Raw genomic sequence first — 21,041 nt, forward strand, 5'->3', positions numbered from 1 at the left:
ACCAAAAAAAATACAAAAACCAACCCAACCGACACACAACAAAAAAAAGGAAAAAAGACGAACAGACTGCTAGCGAGCCGCAGCCGTTAGGCGCCGCCACTTCCGCTTTCACAGGGAAATCTCCTTCAAAAGGTTCAGTGGTGTTGATCAAAGGACAAATGCTGGCCAGGTCATGCGGATTCTGTTAAAGCAAACCTGTAGATATGATAATCCAATTTATGGATTAATTTAACAACATGTTAAATCTTTCTATCTTTACTACTTGAATATGGGCAGGTGCTCACCTTGCTGAAACCATGAGAAATCATTGTTACCGAGGACAGGCAAGGTTATATAGAACCTGCACCACTTAAGAAAAAATATAAAAACTGGCATTGTCAGCTTCTCAATATATTTTCTGCCAAAATCCAAGTACCCTTCAAATAGCAACTATACTAACTTCCCACATTTATTCTTTTCTACAAAAGAAATAAGATAACAATCTGGATGTGAAGTTATCTTAGCATCAATGATGTTTGTAGATTGGGTCCAAAAGAAGTTGGAAGTCCAAATAATCCCAAAAGATGGTGCGAAAGAATTATTTTCAGGCCTTTTTAAAAAAAAATAAAGACTGCTGGCATATATTAAGGGATACATATTACTTACATAGCACTATACAAATGTAACTATCAAGGTTTTAAGTTGCAAATGTCATATGGTCAGCTGTATAATGTTAATCATATCATATCATATCATATCTATACAGCCGGAAACAGGCCTATTCGGCCCTCCAAGTCCGTGCCGCCCAGCGATCCCCGTACATTAACACTATCCTACACCCACTAGGGCCAATTTTTACATTTACCCAGCCAATTAACCTACATACCTGTACGTCTTTAATATTAACCATCCATCCCTATTGCCCTCAATGTTCTTATAATTTTAGTAATACTCTTCTGTAAGAAAATAAGATAGACATGCTTTCACTAAGTCAGTGGTAAAGTAATTTTTATTTCCACTGCAACAGGTTAGGCTTACACTTCTGTAATACAAAAATCAAAAGATGTCTTTCACCAGCTACAACTATTATAATGAAGATATTTTTACAGTCTGGCCTTTAATCTGACCCACCCAGGTTGAAGACCAGTAAGTAAAATATAAGGTCTGTATACGATAAGCCACGCTTAAACTGATGGATTATATATTACAGGTTAAGAATAAAGGCAACCATCTAGTCTAAATTTTGGGGTTGTTAATTTTCAGTTTCTTCCCAATCTTGTTGAAAATGTGATGTTTATAATGTTGCTCAAAATAAACTCTTGTTGATGAATATAACAGCCATTTCTCACTTTTTCACTTTGGGGAAAAATAGCTCATAACATTCAAGTCTTTTTGCTTTATTCAGAACTGTCACTTGATTTTTCAGCTTTATGTTTCTTTCTTTTCTTCTTTTTTTTCTTCTTCTTCTCTTTTCTCTTTCTCTTCTTTTTGTGCCTTTCTCTGGAATCTGAGGAATTGGAACTCTGACTGTCCGAAGTACTGTCTTCCAACATCTGTTTCAGCTGCTGTATCCTGGAAAGAAATTGCCACATTACTGTAATTAAATATATATCCTCACTGACAATGAACTGTGCCTATTTTTCTTCCTCTCAATTAATAAGAATTTGTGAATTAAAGCAAAGAAATGTCGACAGGGATATATATCACTGAACTGTTGCTCTCTTTCACCATCTGTCTATCTCTCAGTAGAGTCCCCATCTCAGTTTGCTTATATCTAGAGGAAGTGGACCTGAATAGATAAACTGGCAATTAATCACTCATGATCATCAATCACCAGGACTGGAAGCACCGTCATGCCTTGCTCTCATCTGCTGAATCTATTTACTAGTCTTGGAATGCCGAGATAACCTCTGGCTTATTTTCCTTTCTCGTTTTCTCAATTGTCATCACCACCTTGTGCATGTAATTGATAGACCCTTGGCGGCATAAGAACCAGCTCATGAACTTCCTTTACAACTTCCTTCCCTACTTCAATCTGACCAGCTCAAACTTCCTTAACATTTCCCACCACACTGAACAATGAATAACTGAACAAATCTTTCACCAGTTTCTCTATTCACTTCCCACATGCTTCTCAATAAAACAGAATCTAGTTCACATATCCAACTTCCTAGTCCTTTGAACCAATTCCACTAAACTGCCAACCACCCATCTTCTTTATGTGGTGACCATTTTATCAATTATTATTTCCATTTCTCTTTCTTTAGTTACAACTTCCCTCTTCTTCAAATCTCCTCTCTTCTAAACAATGTTTGCCCTAATTTACCATTCCTTGAAAGCCAGTGTTGTATTTCCATTTGCTTTCCCCTATAAAATTCTCAAAATTGCTTCCTTCCTAAATAAATGCCCATTTTTCTGAGAAGTGCAGATACAAAAAATTGCAAGTGCTGGTTTCTTGTGTAAAAAAACCCCCAACTGTGGCAGGAACTCAATGGCTCAGCATCTATGAAATTTGACAGATGATGCTTTGGGTCGGGACCCTCATCAAGCTGAAGTGCTTGCTGCCTATGCTGCTGCCTGAGCTGTTGAGTTCCTCCAGCTGTTTGTTTTTTCACTTTTCCTAGAGGTATGTTGAATCCACACAATAATTCCTGCTAAAATGCAAGTTCAGCCACTTCAATGACCCTGAGAAAGGTAAACTATTATCCTTATTTTTCTCATCCTGTCTACAAACGTCATTGTAGTTGGTCACGTCAACCTCCTCCAACTATCTCTTGAATGGTCAGTCGATTGGGAATGCTAGTCTTTAGGTTCCATTTTATTAAACATTTGCCATGCCTAAAATCCGTCCATAACACTTTATTTCATGAAGTGAATTACATTGTTACCTCTGGTAGTTCACTAAGTTCCACCATGGATACCCTATTTGTCATGGATGATAATTAGTGTCTGATCATTTGCCACCAAAACACTCATCCATCCCCTGCCGTCTCCAGGCATGACGATTCCAACATATTCCAGATCGGGTTCCTTCATTCTGCCTTCCAAACTTTAGAATGTGTCCTTTCTTGCACCGTCCCACTCATTCATCAACCTTATGCGCAGTGCTTACACTGGCTGGTATTTAAGCAGTAACTCAGCTTTAAGATTCTTATCTTTATGTTAAAACCCTTCCAATGACATGTAGACACAAGGAACTGCAGATGCTAGTTTACCAAAAAAGATACAAAGTGCTGGAATAACTCAACGAGTCAAGAAGCATCTCGAGAGAACATGGATAGGTGACGTTTTGGATCAAACCCTTCTCTGACTGTCTTGCACTAAGCGTTATTCCCTTTATCATATATCTGTACACTGTGGACATCTCGATTGTAATCATGTATTTTGCTGACTGGTTAGCACGCAACAAAAAGCTTTTGACTGTACCTCGGTACAAGTGACAATAAGACTTCCGGTGGCGTTATGGACTGAACAAGTCGCACGTCAACTAGCTCCGTGAACATTTCGATTTAGGAAGAGAGGAACGGGACGGGCCCGTTGCAACTTACCGGCAATTTTCAACGAAGGGTGGGTGACGTCATCAGATCGCGACTTTTAAAAGTAAATGTCGACAAGTCGCACCCCCCCGTTAAAAACCGTTAAAAAAGGAACGGGTAAAACAAGACCCGTGGAAGAAGAAGAACCAAGCCAGATGGAAGCCTCTGCTACAGCTCAAACCTCAGCATCGGGTCAGGAAGAAACTGCCAAACGAACAACCCGGAATCCACAGCCTAAAAAAATTGGATTGGAAGAATTTCGCAGCGTTGTGGGTGAGGAGCTTTCAGATATGAAGTCTCAAGTGGTAAATATGACAGTTGAATTACAAGAGATGAAAGCTGAATTAGTTTCCCTTAAAGGAATGAAGGGGGAAATATTATCTACTATTAAGGATCAGTTGGATAAATCAAAGGCTGAAATGTGTGTAATTATGAATGAACACATGGAGGAAGTAACCTCCAAGTTACAAAAGTTGGACTCTGATTTTTCTGGTAAGCTGAACCACATCACGGCGTCAATAGAACAACATGATGAGGCTTTAGGTGAGTTGGAAACTTTAGCCGAGACGAGTGCTGAAACTACAAAAGTAGTATTGTCGGAGACTCAGCGTCTTTCTGATTTATTGATGAGATTAACCGAAAAATGTACTGACTTAGAGGGTCATTCAAAACGACAAAATTTAAGAATCCTTGGAGTTAAAGAAGGCAAAGAAAAAGATAAAAACCTTCGTGATTTTACTGCTGAGTTATTACAAGAAGTTTTGAAAATGGATTCAAAGCCCTTGCTGGATCGAGCCCATAGAGCACTGAGAGCACGGCCAGGTGCTAATGCGCCTCCAAGACATTTGATTCTGAGGGTGCATAATGCTCACGTTTTAGAAGATATGCTGTCAAGAATTGCTAGTAACAGAGCTTTATCATTCCGAGGCGATGAGATTCGCATCTTCAGAGATTACCCCTTTGAGGTGGTTAAGAAAAGAGCACTGTTTAATGAGACAAGATCTATTCTCAAGAAGATCCCAGCGCTCAGATTTGGTATGTTGTATCCAGCAAAACTCCGAGTGACCTACAATCAAAATGAATCCTTTTTTACTGACCATAATAAAGCACTGGAATTTGCTCGGGAGATCGAAAGGTCGCTGAAGGCTTGATTATGATTTCACGGCTATCTTAATTGGCAGACATCTAATTGGACTTTAAAAATATTAAAATTCAAAGATTTAAGTTTAGTGTATATACTATACGTATATTAACCGTAACTAATAATTATTAATTAAAAAACATATATATTCTTATTAATCATTACTAATAAGAAGTATAAGTAATATTTGATTTATGTAAACCTTACTTTGAATACTTAATTAATACACTTTAGATAGAAAAATCGATTTATTATAGACTAATTAGTTTCGGGCCTGCCCCGTTTATCTCTCTTTTTAAAAAAAACAAAAAAAAACACAATAACTGTGTTAAAAAACGGAGCTAGTATTAATTTTTTTTTACATCTCACGGAAGTCCTTAGATTTTTTGCCACCTTAGGGTGGCTAACACTAACTGCACTAATTGTAGTTGTAGTTTTAGTTGTCTCTTCTTTTTTCCTGCACTCTTTTAACCTTTTATATATTGATTTTTTTTTTAGATTTAACTTTTATTATCATGTCATTTTTCAGAAATTATATACTTTTGGGAGATATTTCCGGGAGACACTCTACGCTGTACAAAAGATCATCCACCCCTCATTCAAGAAAAATTTTGTAGTCCGGGTGCCAGACCATTTGCTTTATTATAGACCATTTATCGGTTAAGATGCAAGATTCTATTAGGAAAACAGGGGTTAAAGGTATTACATTTTGTAGTTGGAATGTCAAGGGTGTTAATGAACCAATTAAAAGAGGTAAAGTACTTTCACATTTAAAATCTATTGATGCAGACATAATGTTCCTTCAGGAAACTCATCTAAAAAATGTAGCACATAATAGACTGAAAGGCAAATGGATTGATAAAGTATTTCACTCATCGTTTCCCTTTAAATCAAGAGGTGTTGCTATTTTAATTCGTAAGGGTATACCATTTATAAATACTTCCTCTATAGTCGACACTGAAGGTAGATATGTTATATTAGTGGGAGAACTATATTCTACAAAATTGATATTGGTGAATGTCTACGCACCAAATTTTGATAATCCGTTATTTTTTTTTAAAATATTTAATACCATTCCAGAATTTGGACAATATAACTTGATAATTGGAGGAGATTTAAATTGTACATTAGATCCTTATTTGGATAGATCTTCAACTCAAAGGAAAACAAAATCCAAGTCGTGTGAATTATTAAACTCTTATATAAATAGTGCAAATATAAAAGATGTTTGGAGGATTGATAATCCTTCAGGCCGAGAGTATTCATTTTATTCACCTGTGCATAAAACTTATTCAAGAATTGATTATTTCTTGGTGGACTCCAAACTTATTCCTTATACGTATAATTCAAAATATCATAATATTATTATATCCGATCATGCCCCTTTAACATTTAGGGTAAAACTCCAAGGAGTAACGGGGAAACAGACTAATTGGAGATTTAATCCGCAAATCTTAAATGAAAAAGCATGTTATGACTATCTTAAATCGCAATTTGAGATTTTTTTTAACGCAAATGACCTTCCTGAAACACCTGCGTCCCTGCTTTGGGAAACATTTAAAGCGTTTGTGAGAGGATGTATTATTGCTTTTCAAGCGTCTCAAAACAAGAAGAACCGAGCTGAACAGAATGACCTGGAAAGTCAGATAAGACAGTTAGACATAACAAATGCCATCGCTCCCTCTATTGAAATACATAATAAAATTGCAGTTCTCAAATATAAGTTAAATTATATCCTTTCAGCTCATATTTTAAGGCTTTTTCAATATACTAAACAAAAACATTTTGAATTTGGAGATAAACCACAGAAATTGCTAGCACGTCAACTCCGTAAATTAGAAGATGATTCTACAATTCATAAAATTAGATCAGAAAATGGAGATTTGCTTAAACTACCTAAGGATATTAATCAGAGATTTTTGCAATTTTATCAGTCATTATATTCATCAAAAATAACAGATCTTCTGCGCAGATGCAAAAGTTTTTGCAGGAATGTAACCTTCCTGGTTTGAATGTGAGTGATAGAAATTTACTGGGCGCAGAAATAACTATGAAAGACGTTGAAGAGACTATTAAATCCATTAAAAATGGGAAGACTCCTGGCCCTGATGGCTTAAATAATGAATTTTATAAAAAATTCAGTGGTTTGATCTCTCCACGTTTGCAAACTGTATATAGTCACGCCTTTAAACAACAGAGATTGCCACAAACTCTGACTGAATCAACAATAATCCTCATTCCTAAAAAAGATAAGGATTCTGAAGACCCTGGTTCGTATAGGGCGATAGCTCTTTTAAATACTGATCAGAAGATATTAGCGAAAATCTTAGCTCAGAGATTAAGTCTAGTTATAGACAAATTGATACACCCCGATCAATCAGGCTTTATAGCCAAACGATATTCATTTTTCAACTTGAGACGCTTGTTTAATATAATTTATTCAAATAGACTATTAAATGAAGATTTAGCAATCATCTCGCTAGATGCTGAAAAAGCATTTGATCAAGTAGAATGGCCCTATCTTTTCTCAGTGATGGAAAAATTTCAACTGGGTGAAAATTTTTGTGCATGGGTGAAACTTTTATATACATCCCCAACAGCTAGAATATTAACTAATCAAATGCTGTCATCTAAATTTCATTTAGCTAGGGGTTGTAGACAAGGATGTCCACTATCACCACTTTTATTTGCCCTTATTATAGAACCACTTGCTGAGAGTATTAGATCAAATTCAGATATTTATGGCTACAACACTAAACATACAACCAATAAAATTTCTTTATATGCGGATGATGTATTAATATATATTACAAAGCCAGAAATTAGCATTCCGAATTTATTAAATCTCATAACTCAATTTGGTTCATTTTCAGGTTATAGAATTAACTGGTATAAAAGTGAAATTATGCCAATAATGGAGCATAATCCGGCCATACTTCAACAATTTCCTTTTAAAATTGCCTATGAAAAGTTTAAATATCTTGGAATTTACGTGACTAGGAAATATACTTCTTTATTTAAATCAAATTTTCCTCCTTTACTTGCTAAATTACACAGAAATATCCAATTTTGGAAAACACTTCCTATATCATTAGTTGGTCGTAGTAATGCTACAAAGATAATCTTTCTTCCACAGCTACTATACTTATTTCAAGCAATTCCGATCTACCTTCCAAAAAAGTTTTTTTTTAAAATTGATTCAATTGTTACTAATTTTATTTGGGACTACAAGACTCATAGAATAAATAAAAGACACTTATGTAAGTCTAAAATTAATGGAGGAATTGCTTTACCTAACTTTTTATTTTATTATTGGGCGGTTAATATTAAAAATATAACCTGCTGGTTGGATGATTCTGATCAACAACCGGATTGGTTAAAGATGGAGAAAGAGGATTGTTTACCATTCGATATTGGTACGATCCTCTTAGCTCCAATAAATTTAAATAAAAAAACATATGGAGGTAATCCCATTATACATAGTGTTATCCGTACCTGGAAACAATTAAAGCTTACGTTAAAATTGAGTAAATTATCTGTCTTCCTTCCTATTGCGAATAATCCTTCTTTTAAACCGTCTGTCTTAGATAGAGGCTTTGCTCAATGGAAAAGTTATGGAATCAAAAGGGTGGGAGATCTTTATCATAAGGGAACTTTTCTTTCGTTTCAGGAGTTACAGCAGAAGTACGGATTACATGTTAATAATTATTTTAGATATTTACAACTTAGAGATTATGTAAAATCACACATGCAAGAATATAAGTTTAGAGGTCCAGAAACACTTGATGTATGCCTGAATCGACATTATAACTCAAATAAATTAATATCTTTTATTTACAATATTCTCCTTGACATTGACATTCCGTCATCAGAATCTTATAGACGAGCATGGGAGGACGAATTGAATCAATTTATAATGCAAGATATATGGGATGAAAGTTTACAACATATAATACTAGACATTCTTAATACAATTTAAAATAATACATAGATTACATTATTCGAAGACGAAATTAAATAGGATTTTTCCTAGTATCTCTCCTATGTGTGATAAATGTCAATTTCAAGAAGCTAATTTAACTCATATTTTCGTAACTTGTATAAAAATGCAAAACTTCTGGTTGGAGATTTTTAAAATAGTTTCTAAAGTTATTAATAAAAAATTAGATATGGACACAAAATTAATTATATTAGGATTATCAGAACATACTACAAATTTTACAGTAAGTCAGGTACATTTTCTTGATTACAGTCTAATAACTGCGAAAAAACTAATACTTAAATTTTGGAAAAAACCAATAACCCCCACAATTAAAATGTGGACTATGGAAATGACAGAGACCCTGCATTTGGAAAAAATAAGGTTTGCCTTAATCGACAAACCTGAGTTATTTTTAAAAATATGGTCTCCATTTATTGAATTTTTAGAAAAGTAAATGGGTTTGGCACAGGACTAAAATAAAAAAAAATTTAAATAAAAAGTTGAAACTTGAGTTGGGGGTTGGATGTACAGCTGTGGTTTTTGTCTCCCGGATCTACTCCCGTTAATTTTTATTGTTAGATCCTTTTTTTTTTTTAACCCTCTTACTCTCTCTCCCCAAGTTTATAGTTTTATATTTTTATTTTTACTTTCTCTCTTCAAAAATTTAAAAATTGAAGCTATGTAAGAACTTTGTAACAAATGTGTTTTTTCTTATTTCGATTTGTACATATGCTTTTCAAAAATAAAATATTAAAAAAAAAAAAAACAAGTGATAATAAACTGTCACTTCTTGGGGAAGTGACCCAAGAAACACCATGCAAAGCCATGCATCTCATCCATTCCTAAAGTCAACATCTCAACTACCTGTTCACCCTCACTGATTTTATCTCCATATAATGCTGCAACAGTTTTGTTGCCAATATTGTTACATCTCCCCCTCTTCCAATTTCCCTGTCACTTCTTGGGGAATTACTTGCAATATTGATCTCTCAATCATGCTCAGGTTTCAATGATGCCTGATGTGTCATCAAGTTGAACATGTTTTCACTTTCCCCATCCACTTCAGTTGCATTTTTATCAATTATATTCTTTGATTAAAAAGAAACCTTAAGACTACCCTTAACATTATCAATGATCTTGCACACTAATCTCATTCTTTTTTCAAATTCTTCAGTCTATTTTGTCTTTTATCTGAGTCTTCTCTCTCCCTCCAACTTCATTATATGTTAAAAAGCAATCGTTCAATAGTTCAAGTCAAGTCAAATTTATTTGTCACATACACATACACGATGTGCAGTGAAATGAAAGTGGCAATGCCTGCGGATTGTGCACAAAAAAGAATTACAGTTACAGCATATAAATAAAGTTAATAAGTTACTATAGTGTAGACAAAAATTTAGTCTCTGGAGTTATAAAAGTTGACAGTCCTGATGGCCTGTGGGAAGAAACTCCGTCTCATCCTCTCCGTTTTCACAGCGTGACAGCTGAGGCGTTTGCCTGATCGTAGCATCTGGAACAGTCCGTTACTGGGGTGGCAGGGGTCCCTCATGATCTGGCTTGCTCTGGATCTGCACCTCCTGATGTATAGGTCCTGCAGGGGGACGAGTGTAGTTCCCATGGTGCGTTCTGCCGAAAGCACTACTCTCTGCAGGGCCATCCTGTCCTGGGCAGAGCTGTTCCCAAACCAGACTATAATGTTGCCGGACAGGATGCTCTCTGCAGCCTCAGAGTAGAAGCAATGAAGGATCCTCAGAGACACTCTGAATTTCCTCAGCTGTCTAAGGTGGTAAAGGCGCTGCTTTGCCTTACCCACCAGGGCGGCAATGTGCGTTGCCCACGTCAGATCCTCTGTGATGCAGACTCCCAAGTATTTAAAACTGCTCACCCTATCCACAGTAGACCCATTTATCTCCAGTGGTGTGTACGTCCTTGGATGTTTAGCCCTTCTGAAGTCCACAATCAGCTCCTTCGTTTTAGTGACATTCAAGAGGAGGCTATTGTCCTGACACCAGAGTGCCAGATCAGCCACCTCCTCCCGGTAGGCCTTCTCATTGTTGTTGGAGATCCAGCCCACCACCACAGTGTCATCAGCAAACTTGATGATGGAGTTTGAGCTGAACCTGGCCCCACAGTCAAGTGTGTACAGGGAGTACAGTAGGGGGCTAAGGACGCAACCCTGGGGGGATCCTATGTTCAGGGTGAGGGAGCTAGATGTGTGTTCCCCCATCCTGACCACTTGGGGCCTGGCGGTGAGAAAGTCCAGGACCCAGGCACACAGAGGGGTGCTAAGCCCCAGTTCCAGCAGCTTCTCAACCAGTCTGCTGGGGACTATTGTGTTGAATGCTGGGGACTATTGTGTTGAATGCATCGTGTGCTGTATTGGATCCTGCAAGTAATATGCCATCACATTCTTACCTTGTTTCTTTCTCATGACGCTTGTTTTCACGGATTGCATCATACATGGGATCCTCATGTGCCTACCAAAAAGGTAAAACCATGTTGAAAATTGTTAAAGTGAAAACAAATTAGAAAGTCAAAGGAAATAGACATTTCCAATCAACATTCATCCAGTTGTACACGTAGTCAAACTGCAGCAGCTGAATACTATCTTATTTAAGGCAATAAATACTAGTCTAAATCTAAAGTTCATAATGTAAATGAAAAAAAGTTGATTTACTCATTGCCCCACTCAGTCACAGGCAGAATATGCAAACTTCACACCGACAATGCCAGAGATCAGAATTTAACCGTGTGAGTGATGTTGCATGCAGCGGCACTGCCTGATGCGTCACCATGCTGCCCAAGCCCGCTGGCTGTCATTTAATGTCAGAGGCATTTACAAATAATTAAGGACACGCCATAACTATTAAAGCTTAAACGGTACAATTAAAAATGTTAAATATGAAAATATTTCACGGCATGGTGGCACAGTGGTAGTCGCTGCCTTACAGCGCCGGAGACCTGGGTTCAATCCCAATTACGTGTGCTGTCTATACGGAGTTTGTACGTTCTCCCCGTGACCGCGTGGGTTTTCTCCGAGATCGTCGGCTTCCTCCCACACTCCAAAGACCTACAGGTCTGTAGGTTTTGGTTTGGTACAATTGTAAATTGTCCCTAGCGTGTAGGATAGTGTTAATGTACGGGGATCGCTGGTCAGTGCGGACTCGGTGGGCCGAAGGGCCTGTTTCCGTGCTGTATCTCTAAACTAAACTAAAGAATACTAGGAAACAATTAAATATATCTAAATCATCTCAAGCAAATCACATAGGAACTAGTTAGTTGTTTAGCATTTTCTTCCCAGCCAATTTTTTCCATCAAAATCAATGGCTTCATCAGAGGTTGTCGATGCCAGAATTTGGCTCAAAAACAAACTGCTGGGGGAACTCAGTAGCGGGAAATGCATGTCACCATTTCCGGTTGAGACCCTGCATCAAGATTATAAATATAGCGGAAGGATAGCCAGTGTAAAGGGGAGAAGAGGTAGGATGAGGCAGGGGAGCGTAGGTCTCGGCAAGTTGTACATATTTTATGTCAAATTTGCTTACATTTTCTGAAAATAAAGAGAGTTTATCTGCAAATAAAAATGACATGCAAATGGTTTTGTTAAAATTATCAATCAAGGGGGTAAAGATTCTTCAAACCATCATAATTCAGTACTCTTAGGAAAAGTCTGTTGCCTGATTTCAGGATAACAATTTGTTCAAACTGGTTAAAGTTATGCCAGAAAAAAGTATGAGAAATACAAGGGGACAATAGAGAGAAAAAAAAACCATTGGGTCGAAATGATTTGGATTCAGTCTGCCATTTGCCCGTACTTACTTAGGCTTATAATCACACAGACACGGGAATACCATTACACCCCTTTAATAAGTGTCAAGACAGTGGGAATGGCGACAAGGGAAAGTACAGAACTTTGTTAAATGTCCTAAAAGGATAAACTTCCTTTGGCAGATAAATCATAAATCAGGTGACAGAGTTGAAGTAAGTAGCACGATTAGAGCAGATGAGGAATTTTGTTTTTGTTTACTTAGAATAAGATGGGGGGGGCGGGGTCAAGGACTTACAGTATAGTAATGGAAAGATGGCCAGATTTTCACTTTAAAGCTGTAATCTGCAGATCCATAGATCTACCCCTTAAAAGTATTAAGCTGGGTAGCTAATTTTTGACTGGGAGTCACAATGTGCTAACCTTTAAATACATCCACAATATAACTTTTCTGATTTTATGTTTTCAAGAAAAGTTACTTCTATGATTTAATGTGAAAATCAGTAATTCTCACAGCCAAAAAAGGTATTATAAAATGTGTTCTGACTTACTACTCTGAACTGTTCCAATTTCTGATTTCCGCTAATGAAGTAGGGACATTCTCTATCCCCAGTTCTGTGTCCAAAATTTTTGCATCTCCAACCTGAAACAAGTCCAAGGTAATACACATTATAATTAATTTCAATTTTCTTTGGCTAACCATTGAAGTTAATGGGGTACTTTAAGCCTGCGACAGCCAAAATTTCACTAATTGGGTTCCATGCTGGGTTTAAAATGGGGTCACCGTGCTGCTCACACATGCTATGTTTGAGACAAAATATCACCAATAAAGACTAAAGCTAGAGTTTTAGAGTAACTGGAAAAGTTGTAGAACATGATCAGGATTCCCAAATAGTGAAATCAGATATCACCCCAAAATATGACGTTACGCAAATGAGCTAATTAGCATATTTGTGCATACGAAAAGTGCTTTTTGATAAAAAAATACATGCAAATTCAATAAAAGTACAGGTTTTAGAAAGTGAATAATTTGTGAATACGGTTCTTTGAACATGTCGTGGGTGATTATATCCCAGATAATTCTTAGAAATTGAAATATCAAATGCACGAAAGCATGAATACTCATGCAATGTCAAACCACAATGTCCGTTTCAAATTCACTCAATGAATCATAGTATAATAAAGTCATAACTTTCTAGCATACAGTATGTTTGTAGTCTATTCATATTCAATTTTATATTTATACATTGTATGGTACCGTTTGAGACATTTAGGGAAACACATTGGACGTTCAACAGTCCTCACAGTAGGTTCTAGTCTGGTGGCGCTGAGCAGAGGCATGATCTGAGCACATAATACATTCAGGCCTCCTCTACCTTTTATTCTCATATTCTGCACAAAAATGCTGTTCTACTAGCTGCCTTTTCCTTTGCTAATCAACAGTGTCTGCTTTGGTCTTTGCATTGGTACGAATGTTCACCGGAAAGAGACAGTCAATAACTTTCCAGCGGAAACTAATCTGATCAATGTTCTCATCAGGATGTGAAAGTTTATGTGATAAAACCATTCACAAGTGCAGTTTCTTTCACAAAGTGGAAAATAACTTGATACCATTTCTGGCATTTGTGTGGATAACAGTAGTAAGCTTATAATTGGTCAAATCTGTCGGTGCCGCCCATAAATTTGTTGTAGTCCTGCACAAGGGCTGGCTTCTTCAGTCTGCTTTCCCTTGGTTCTTTCTTTGACTGAATTTCCTTGTCCACTCTCATTTCCATGTATAGATGAGAGACAACTGACGTGTCCTGCCATGTTGTAAAAGTAAGGCCATCAGTAGAATTCCAAAACAGAGGTTGATCCCCCAGTTTCAGCTTTGTCTGCTTTACCAACTTTTTGGGGTAAATCTTTTCGGTTTGATCTTACGGTACCACAAGCACCAGTCCCCTTTTGTTTCATGCTAAGAAATAGCTCAGGGGAGGAGAAAAAGCTGTCCATATATACCTTATGACCATTGGAATTAATTCACCATTCACAAGCGTTTTCACCACAATAGACCCCAAAGTCATCTTGCGATCATTGTTCTCACTTTTACCGGTGTAAATATTCCATCGTAGATTATATCCATTCACTGAATCACACAAAGCCCAGATTTTTATAACCCATTTACTAGGCTTATTGGGGATATATTGCTTGAAACTCCTTTCATTATTTCATCTATTGATATTTCTTGGTGTGGCTGACAGAAATTCAAATACGTATCTTTCACAAGATTTATCACTGGACGTATTTTGTACAGTGGGTCACAATCGACATGACTCTTTACCTTTTGATTGGCATTGTCATTGAAATGCAGGAAGGAACACAGAAGTATGTATCGGTCCCTACTCATCACTTGACTGAACCCCTGGATTTGTGTCAGCCAAAAACGATCCCAGTAATCATGGAGGTGATTTTTTACTACACAGGCCCTTGGCGATTTCAAGGGCCACATACACTGTCATTTCTTCCTCAGAAGTATCATGCCATTTTCTAAATCTTGATGAGGGTGGTAGCTAATCATCAATAACAAGATTGTCAAAGAATTGTAAGGTGTATCTATTTGTTTCATTAGCCATGAGTGCAAATACGGCAGGTGGAAAAAATGCAGTGAAGAAATCACCTGGTTGATCATGTCAAATAAACTTGACTTGACTTGATGTCCAGAGTCCACACTGGAACCCTTAGTCCTGGCTCAGGCTGACCACGAAATAAGGTTGAGGGATCGAAGGTAGGATGGTGCTTATCAGCAGGTCCTAATGTGATCCAATTCTGCGTGTCAGTCAACACTGCAGGCCCATGATTCTGTGCTCCACGCTTAGGAGGGGTAGGGGATGCATTGTCACTGTCCACATCACCCCCTTGGTCCGATGTTTGGTTACTTTCAGAGGCATTGTCATCAGAAATTTCACATTCAATATCATCGTTTTTGCCCAGTTCATCGTCGGAATCATTTGAAAGTTCCTCGCCTTCAGAGTCACTGTCTGCAAAGATCTGGCATAGAATGGACTCACCAGTTCGTCTCCTATGATAATCCACCATGGTGGTTTTGGAAACAAAAAGTTAACATGCAAAATTCTCGCGATTTTTAAATGAAAACATCTATTTCTCGAGTGTTATCTCGAGAGCGCCAGACTGACCCTAACCCTAGCCTAACCATAACCCATACCCATGGTGGTATTGTAAACAAAAATTCTCGCGATTTTTGAATGAAAAGTCTAGACGCAAAATTCTCGCGATTTTTGAATGAAACATTCACATGCAAAACTCTCACGATTTATGAATGAAAACACCCATTTCTCGAGTGTTATCTCGACAGCGCCAGTCTGAAACTGAATGCCAGCGACGTCTATTGGCAACTCCTAACACTACGGTTATTGTAAAATACGTCTCAACTTGGTTGGAATGAAGTCGCCAATTGGCGAACTCCTGCAGAAAGAAGTGACTTCAGTCGCCAATTGGCGAACTCCTGCAGAAAGAAGTGACTTCAGTCGCCAATTGGCGTACATGCGCATCGAAAGGGCTAAGGCTGATGGGCAAAACTTGAGCTATGGCTTGAAAAAGGGGCAGGAAAGAAGCTGGTAATAAAATATCTGCAGGAATTTCACTTGTTTGAATTTCTTAAAATCACTGCCTGTTTGAGCCATGTTTATGTACACTGGTTAACTCAGAAGAGACAGAACTCCGAATCGATTTTCCTTGGCCCAAGTGGTGTCATCCTCAAAACCAGCTGTTGCAATGTTTTAAAAATCAGTTAGAGTAGTAGGACATATGTTGCTTGATTGCAAACCATGACAGCTATGGTATAAGGTCATAAGTGATAGGAGTAGAATAAGGCCATTCGGCCCATGTGCACTGCTCACCCCAAGGCCATTTCTTCCAATTCCCCAACTGAAAGCAATCAAGGTCAAACACCTCCTGCACAAAATTATGAGAGAAATAGATCAGTTAGATACACAGATTCTCTTGCCCAGTGTATGGAAATCGAGGACCAGAGGTCATAGGTTCAAGGTGAAGGGGAAAAGATTTAATAGGAATCTGAGGGTAACCTTTTCACACAAAGGGTGGTGGGTGAATGGAACAAGCTGGCAGAGGAGGTAGTTGAGGCTGGGACTATCCCATCGTTTAAGAAACAATTAGAAAGGTACATGGATAGGACAGGTTTGGAGGGATATGGACCAAGCGCAGGCAAGTGGGGCTAGCATAGCTAGGACATGTTGGCCGGTGTGGGCAAGTTGGGCCGAAGGGCCTGTTTCTGCACTGTATCACTCTATGACTCTATAATAGCCATCAACCAAAAAGCATTCTAGTTCAATAAATTCTAGTTCAAGAACATGAAGGAAAAAAAACTGATATATTTCAATTCTTAAATCTAGTTACTTTGCTTTTCATGTATATTTATAGAACAGGAAAAGATCAGGTTACTTTTAATTTGGGCTGCTTGAATGAAATGATTAACATGGTAGACTTTAGGATCAAATGGACGACTTAATTAAGATGTTTTTGTTCAGACAATCAGCTTTATTCGACCATAGGGCACCTTTGGACATTCATTGAATGAAGGCAGGCCAAATGAGGATTTTTTTTCCAAAAAGTATTTTTCTTGCTGGTATTGCATGAGACTACAGTGTCTTAAGTGTATACATTAACTGTGATTAATTAATAACTCGTAAGAATTACACTAGATTCTACGAAGAATGTTTCAATTTCCCATAATTAGTTTTTTTTCCCCTCTGTATTCTAACCATTGTTTTACTTTAACGTAAAACTAAATCAGTGTTCAAAAGATCCCACTTACACTGCATGACTTTTACTTCTTTTCCCAATGGCATCCAAAGTCCTCTGGTCGGAGCATGGGCTAGGAATTCTCGAGCTTCTTCATTACCCGGCAGATCTGGAATACAATCTTCCGGCTTGTCATCATCTTCCTATGTGCAGAGAAACCATTTTACAGGCTTTATAAATATTCTAAGTAGCTTAGCCACTAATCTGAAGAAACATCAAGATTCAAAACTCAGAGCACTGATTGAATTTACTTTACAGAATTAAAACAGGGAAGACATTTTCATAATGAAAAAAGTTGAAAAATCTTTTTTCCGTACAAAACCGTTTTGGCAGTGATGATTCTCAACAGAAACCATGATTTTGAAACATTTGAAATAGACTGACAAAAATCTCACTAAACAAGATCAATCTAAGGCTTTTGGGAAGCCTAACATTTCTCCAAAACAAACAATTTTATACAAGACATTTACTTCATACTTGTATACCTCACAGTCCCGAATACGTGGGAAATTTTAGGCAACAATTGTGACAATTAATGGTAACTAGACGGGTGTGGACCCCTTGGGTCCAAACCTCTCCTGCGGGCCCGGCAACCCCCGTTGGATCCAAACCTCGCCTGCGGGCCCGGCACCCTCCCCCAACTGACGACCCGTGGACGGGTTGCCGGCCAGGGAGTCTCCCCCGGGGCCGTGGGCGGGCCAGGCTGCAGCGCGACGGCGACAGCCATTTTCTTTAATCCTCTGCCGCCACGCTGCACCACGGGAGGAAGGTCGGGGGGGGGGGGGGGGGGGGGGGGGGGAGTGCATTCATTAAAGTTTATTAAGTTAATTGCTTTTAAAATGTAAGAAAGTTTGATCAATCGAGACCGCAGGCGAATGGTGTGGGCCTAAAATTGGTGCACTATCATGTACCGTTTTGGCTGTATTTCGGGAACAAATATCCACAAATATACAAGATGAGAGTTTTAGTAACATATAGATTCATGGGGAGTTACCTACCAACTGATTAAAAGGATTACCATCTTTACAAAATTAAAAGAAAATGGAAAGAATACGTGTGACATTTGAAATAAGGACTAACCTTAATCATTCCTGGTGGTGGCTTCTCGTAACTATTAAAAAAAAATAGTTTAATGATTTTTACAAACATAGTCTACAGGAATATGAACTTATTAATGAATAACGGTACATTCAGATTGTGCAAATTTAATGTCAGTCTAAATTAAAACCAATGTAAACCTAGAATATTGCTGATTTCCACAGCCTGAAGTGACTCATAAATGAAGTGCAGTGAGATGACCTTCTTGTGGAAGACTGAACTGTTCTTACACAAAATCAATAGTTTCTGCTCTTCACTTGAAGTTGAGTAATGTCATTAATTTCAACAGTGTACTCCTGCGACCAAGGGTTCAGGGATATAAGGATCCAATGTAGTCAATACACTTCTACTTTAGTGCTGTTGGTCGATGACACATCTGCATTAACCTGTTATCAATCTGATGATCACTTTGATTGCTAGTATAGCATTTCCAAGATCCATGCCCCATTTCAAGAGTACAACTCTGCAAGAATGAATGAAATGTCATGGCAAAAAATCCCAACTTTTTAAAAGCATTTAACTTCATAACCTCTCCAGTCAGGAAAAAAATAAACATCATTCAGGCTTGGGCCAATGTGTAGACACTTGCATCATATAAATGTCAAATAACAATCAGCTGCCTAGAATGCTGCCCAGTCCCACAACATCGACATGCTCATGGTGACCATTAACCAGAAATGTAATGCTTTATTAAATACTTTTCAAGGACCGTCAATCCTTTTGACAGAGAGTTGTTTCAGTTAAGAATGTGATTAAAATATTTAATGTTTCATTAAAGTTCCAATCTGAATCTTTCAGAATTAGTACCTAAAGCATGTTCAGATTATTAAATCACCACAGTGGCTATAAAATCTACGATTTACAAGATTCTAATTTTTCACCGAAAATGTTCCAAATATTTCTCTGTAAAGTAAACCAGAATAACAATTCAAATCATTTGAGGGTTACGTGCATGAAATGTTTTATTTCAACTTGAAAAGTCATATGGTTATACAAAGACTCTAATGCTGAAATGTACTAACAGCCTAGTTTCATTTCAGTTTGCACCCAAACAATATGCACCCAATAATGGTCTCCTTTTTTTTAAATGCCGGTGTTTTCATGGGTTTGTCACCATAATTTGTTTGAAATATATTTTTTAAAAGCTTTATGAATTTTTAATATGTGCTTTTTTTAACCCAACCAGCAGTGTTTTTAATATTCTCTTCTTTACAAATGATATATCTCTGTGCAAAACATAATTCACATTATTTACTTTGCTTCTTAAAACACCCAAGTATTCCCTTATCTCTTCCATTACATTTTGCATTGTATCTATTTTCATTCTTCCCAAGTTATCCAACTCTCCATTTGATACAGGATTGAAATCTGTTCCGTAATTGCGATAGATTAAAAAATTCTGATATTCAACAAAAAAATTACATCCCTTTTGTCTGAAGTGGAATGTATTTACGAAGGACAGTGATTTGTTATTATGAAAACAAATATGTTTGTGAAGCAATGTGAATCATGTTTCATTTGCAGCAGTAGTATTTTCTAAGGATGAAAAAGTATTGATGATCTAGTAGAAAATACAAAGTAAAACTTCAGGAATTGAAGTGTCAAGAGTTATGGGGAGAAAGCAGGAAAATGGGATTAGGAGGCAGAGATCAGCCATGATTGAATGATTGAGTGGACTCGATGGGCCGAATGGCTTAATTATTCTACTAGAACACGTGCACTTGAGGTGTTATTAAGCTAGAAAGGGTGCAGAGAAGGTTTAGGAAGATTTTGCCAGGACTGAACGATCTGAGCTACAGAGAGAAGTTGAGCAGGGTAGGACTTTATTCCTGAGAGAGCAGGAGGATGAGGCATTATCTTATATAGGTGTAAAAAATCATGAGTTGAATAGATAGGGTAAATGTACAGTCTTTTACCCAGAGTAGGGGAATTAAGAATCAGTGGACATAGGTTTAAGGCGAAGGGGGAAAGATTTAATAGGAACCTGATGAGCAAGTTTTTTTTACACAAAGGATGGTAGGTATATGGAACAAATTGTCAGAGGAGATAGTTGAGGCAGGTACTATCGCAACTTAAAAAAAATATTTGGACAGGTACATATATAGGATAGGTTTAGAAGGATATAGGCCTAACGCAGGCAGGTGGGATAAGTGTAGATGGGGCATGTTGGTCAGTGTGGGCAAGTTGGGCTGAATGTCCCGTTTCCACACTGTATGACGAGTATCCAGCAAGTCGAGCATTGAGTTGCAGAGGGATGCACAGACCCAGTTCCATGAGCTTGGTAACCAGTTTGGAGGGGATGATGGAGTTGAATGCCGAGCTGTAGGCTATGAATAACAGCCTGACATGTGTTTTTACTGTCCGTGGTCCAGTGCAGAGTGGAGAGCCAGCAACATCGCATCTTCCGTTGACCTGTTGTGGCAGTATGCAAGTTGCAGTGGGTCCAGGTTCTCGTGAGGTAGGAGTTGATATGCGCTGTAAACAATCTCTCAAAGTACCAACGGTCTGTAGTCAATGAGGCATGTCACCCTACTCATCGTGGGCACTGGTATTATTGATACCCTTTTAAAGCATGTGGAAATCCTAGACCTCGGTTACGAGAAGTTGAAGATGTCCACAAAAACTCCAGCCAGTTGGTCTGCACAATTTTTAAGAACGTGACTAGGCATGCCATCAGGTCCAAACACTTTCCGAGGATTCTCCCTCCTGAAGGATATTCTG

The 21,041-nt window shown here is 37.8% G+C and overlaps 1 protein-coding gene across 1 annotated transcript in view; it reads right to left on the reverse strand.

Moving 5' to 3' along the window:
- rp9 (RP9 pre-mRNA splicing factor) overlaps positions 1 to 21,041 on the reverse strand; it is a 25,786-nt gene continuing 4,745 nt past the window's right edge. The window contains exons 2-6 of the mRNA XM_078415092.1: positions 18,303 to 18,333; positions 17,236 to 17,365; positions 12,956 to 13,047; positions 11,054 to 11,115; positions 1 to 1,551 (exon numbers count right to left, since the gene is read on the reverse strand). Of these exons, the coding sequence (XP_078271218.1) occupies positions 1,377 to 1,551; positions 11,054 to 11,115; positions 12,956 to 13,047; positions 17,236 to 17,365; positions 18,303 to 18,333 (490 nt within the window). The 3' untranslated portion in view covers positions 1 to 1,376. The remainder of the gene's footprint in view (positions 1,552 to 11,053; positions 11,116 to 12,955; positions 13,048 to 17,235; positions 17,366 to 18,302; positions 18,334 to 21,041) is intronic.

Source organism: Rhinoraja longicauda, chromosome 2 (assembly GCF_053455715.1).
Source record: "Rhinoraja longicauda isolate Sanriku21f chromosome 2, sRhiLon1.1, whole genome shotgun sequence".
In the NCBI taxonomy this organism is placed as follows: Eukaryota; Metazoa; Chordata; class Chondrichthyes; order Rajiformes; family Arhynchobatidae; genus Rhinoraja; species Rhinoraja longicauda.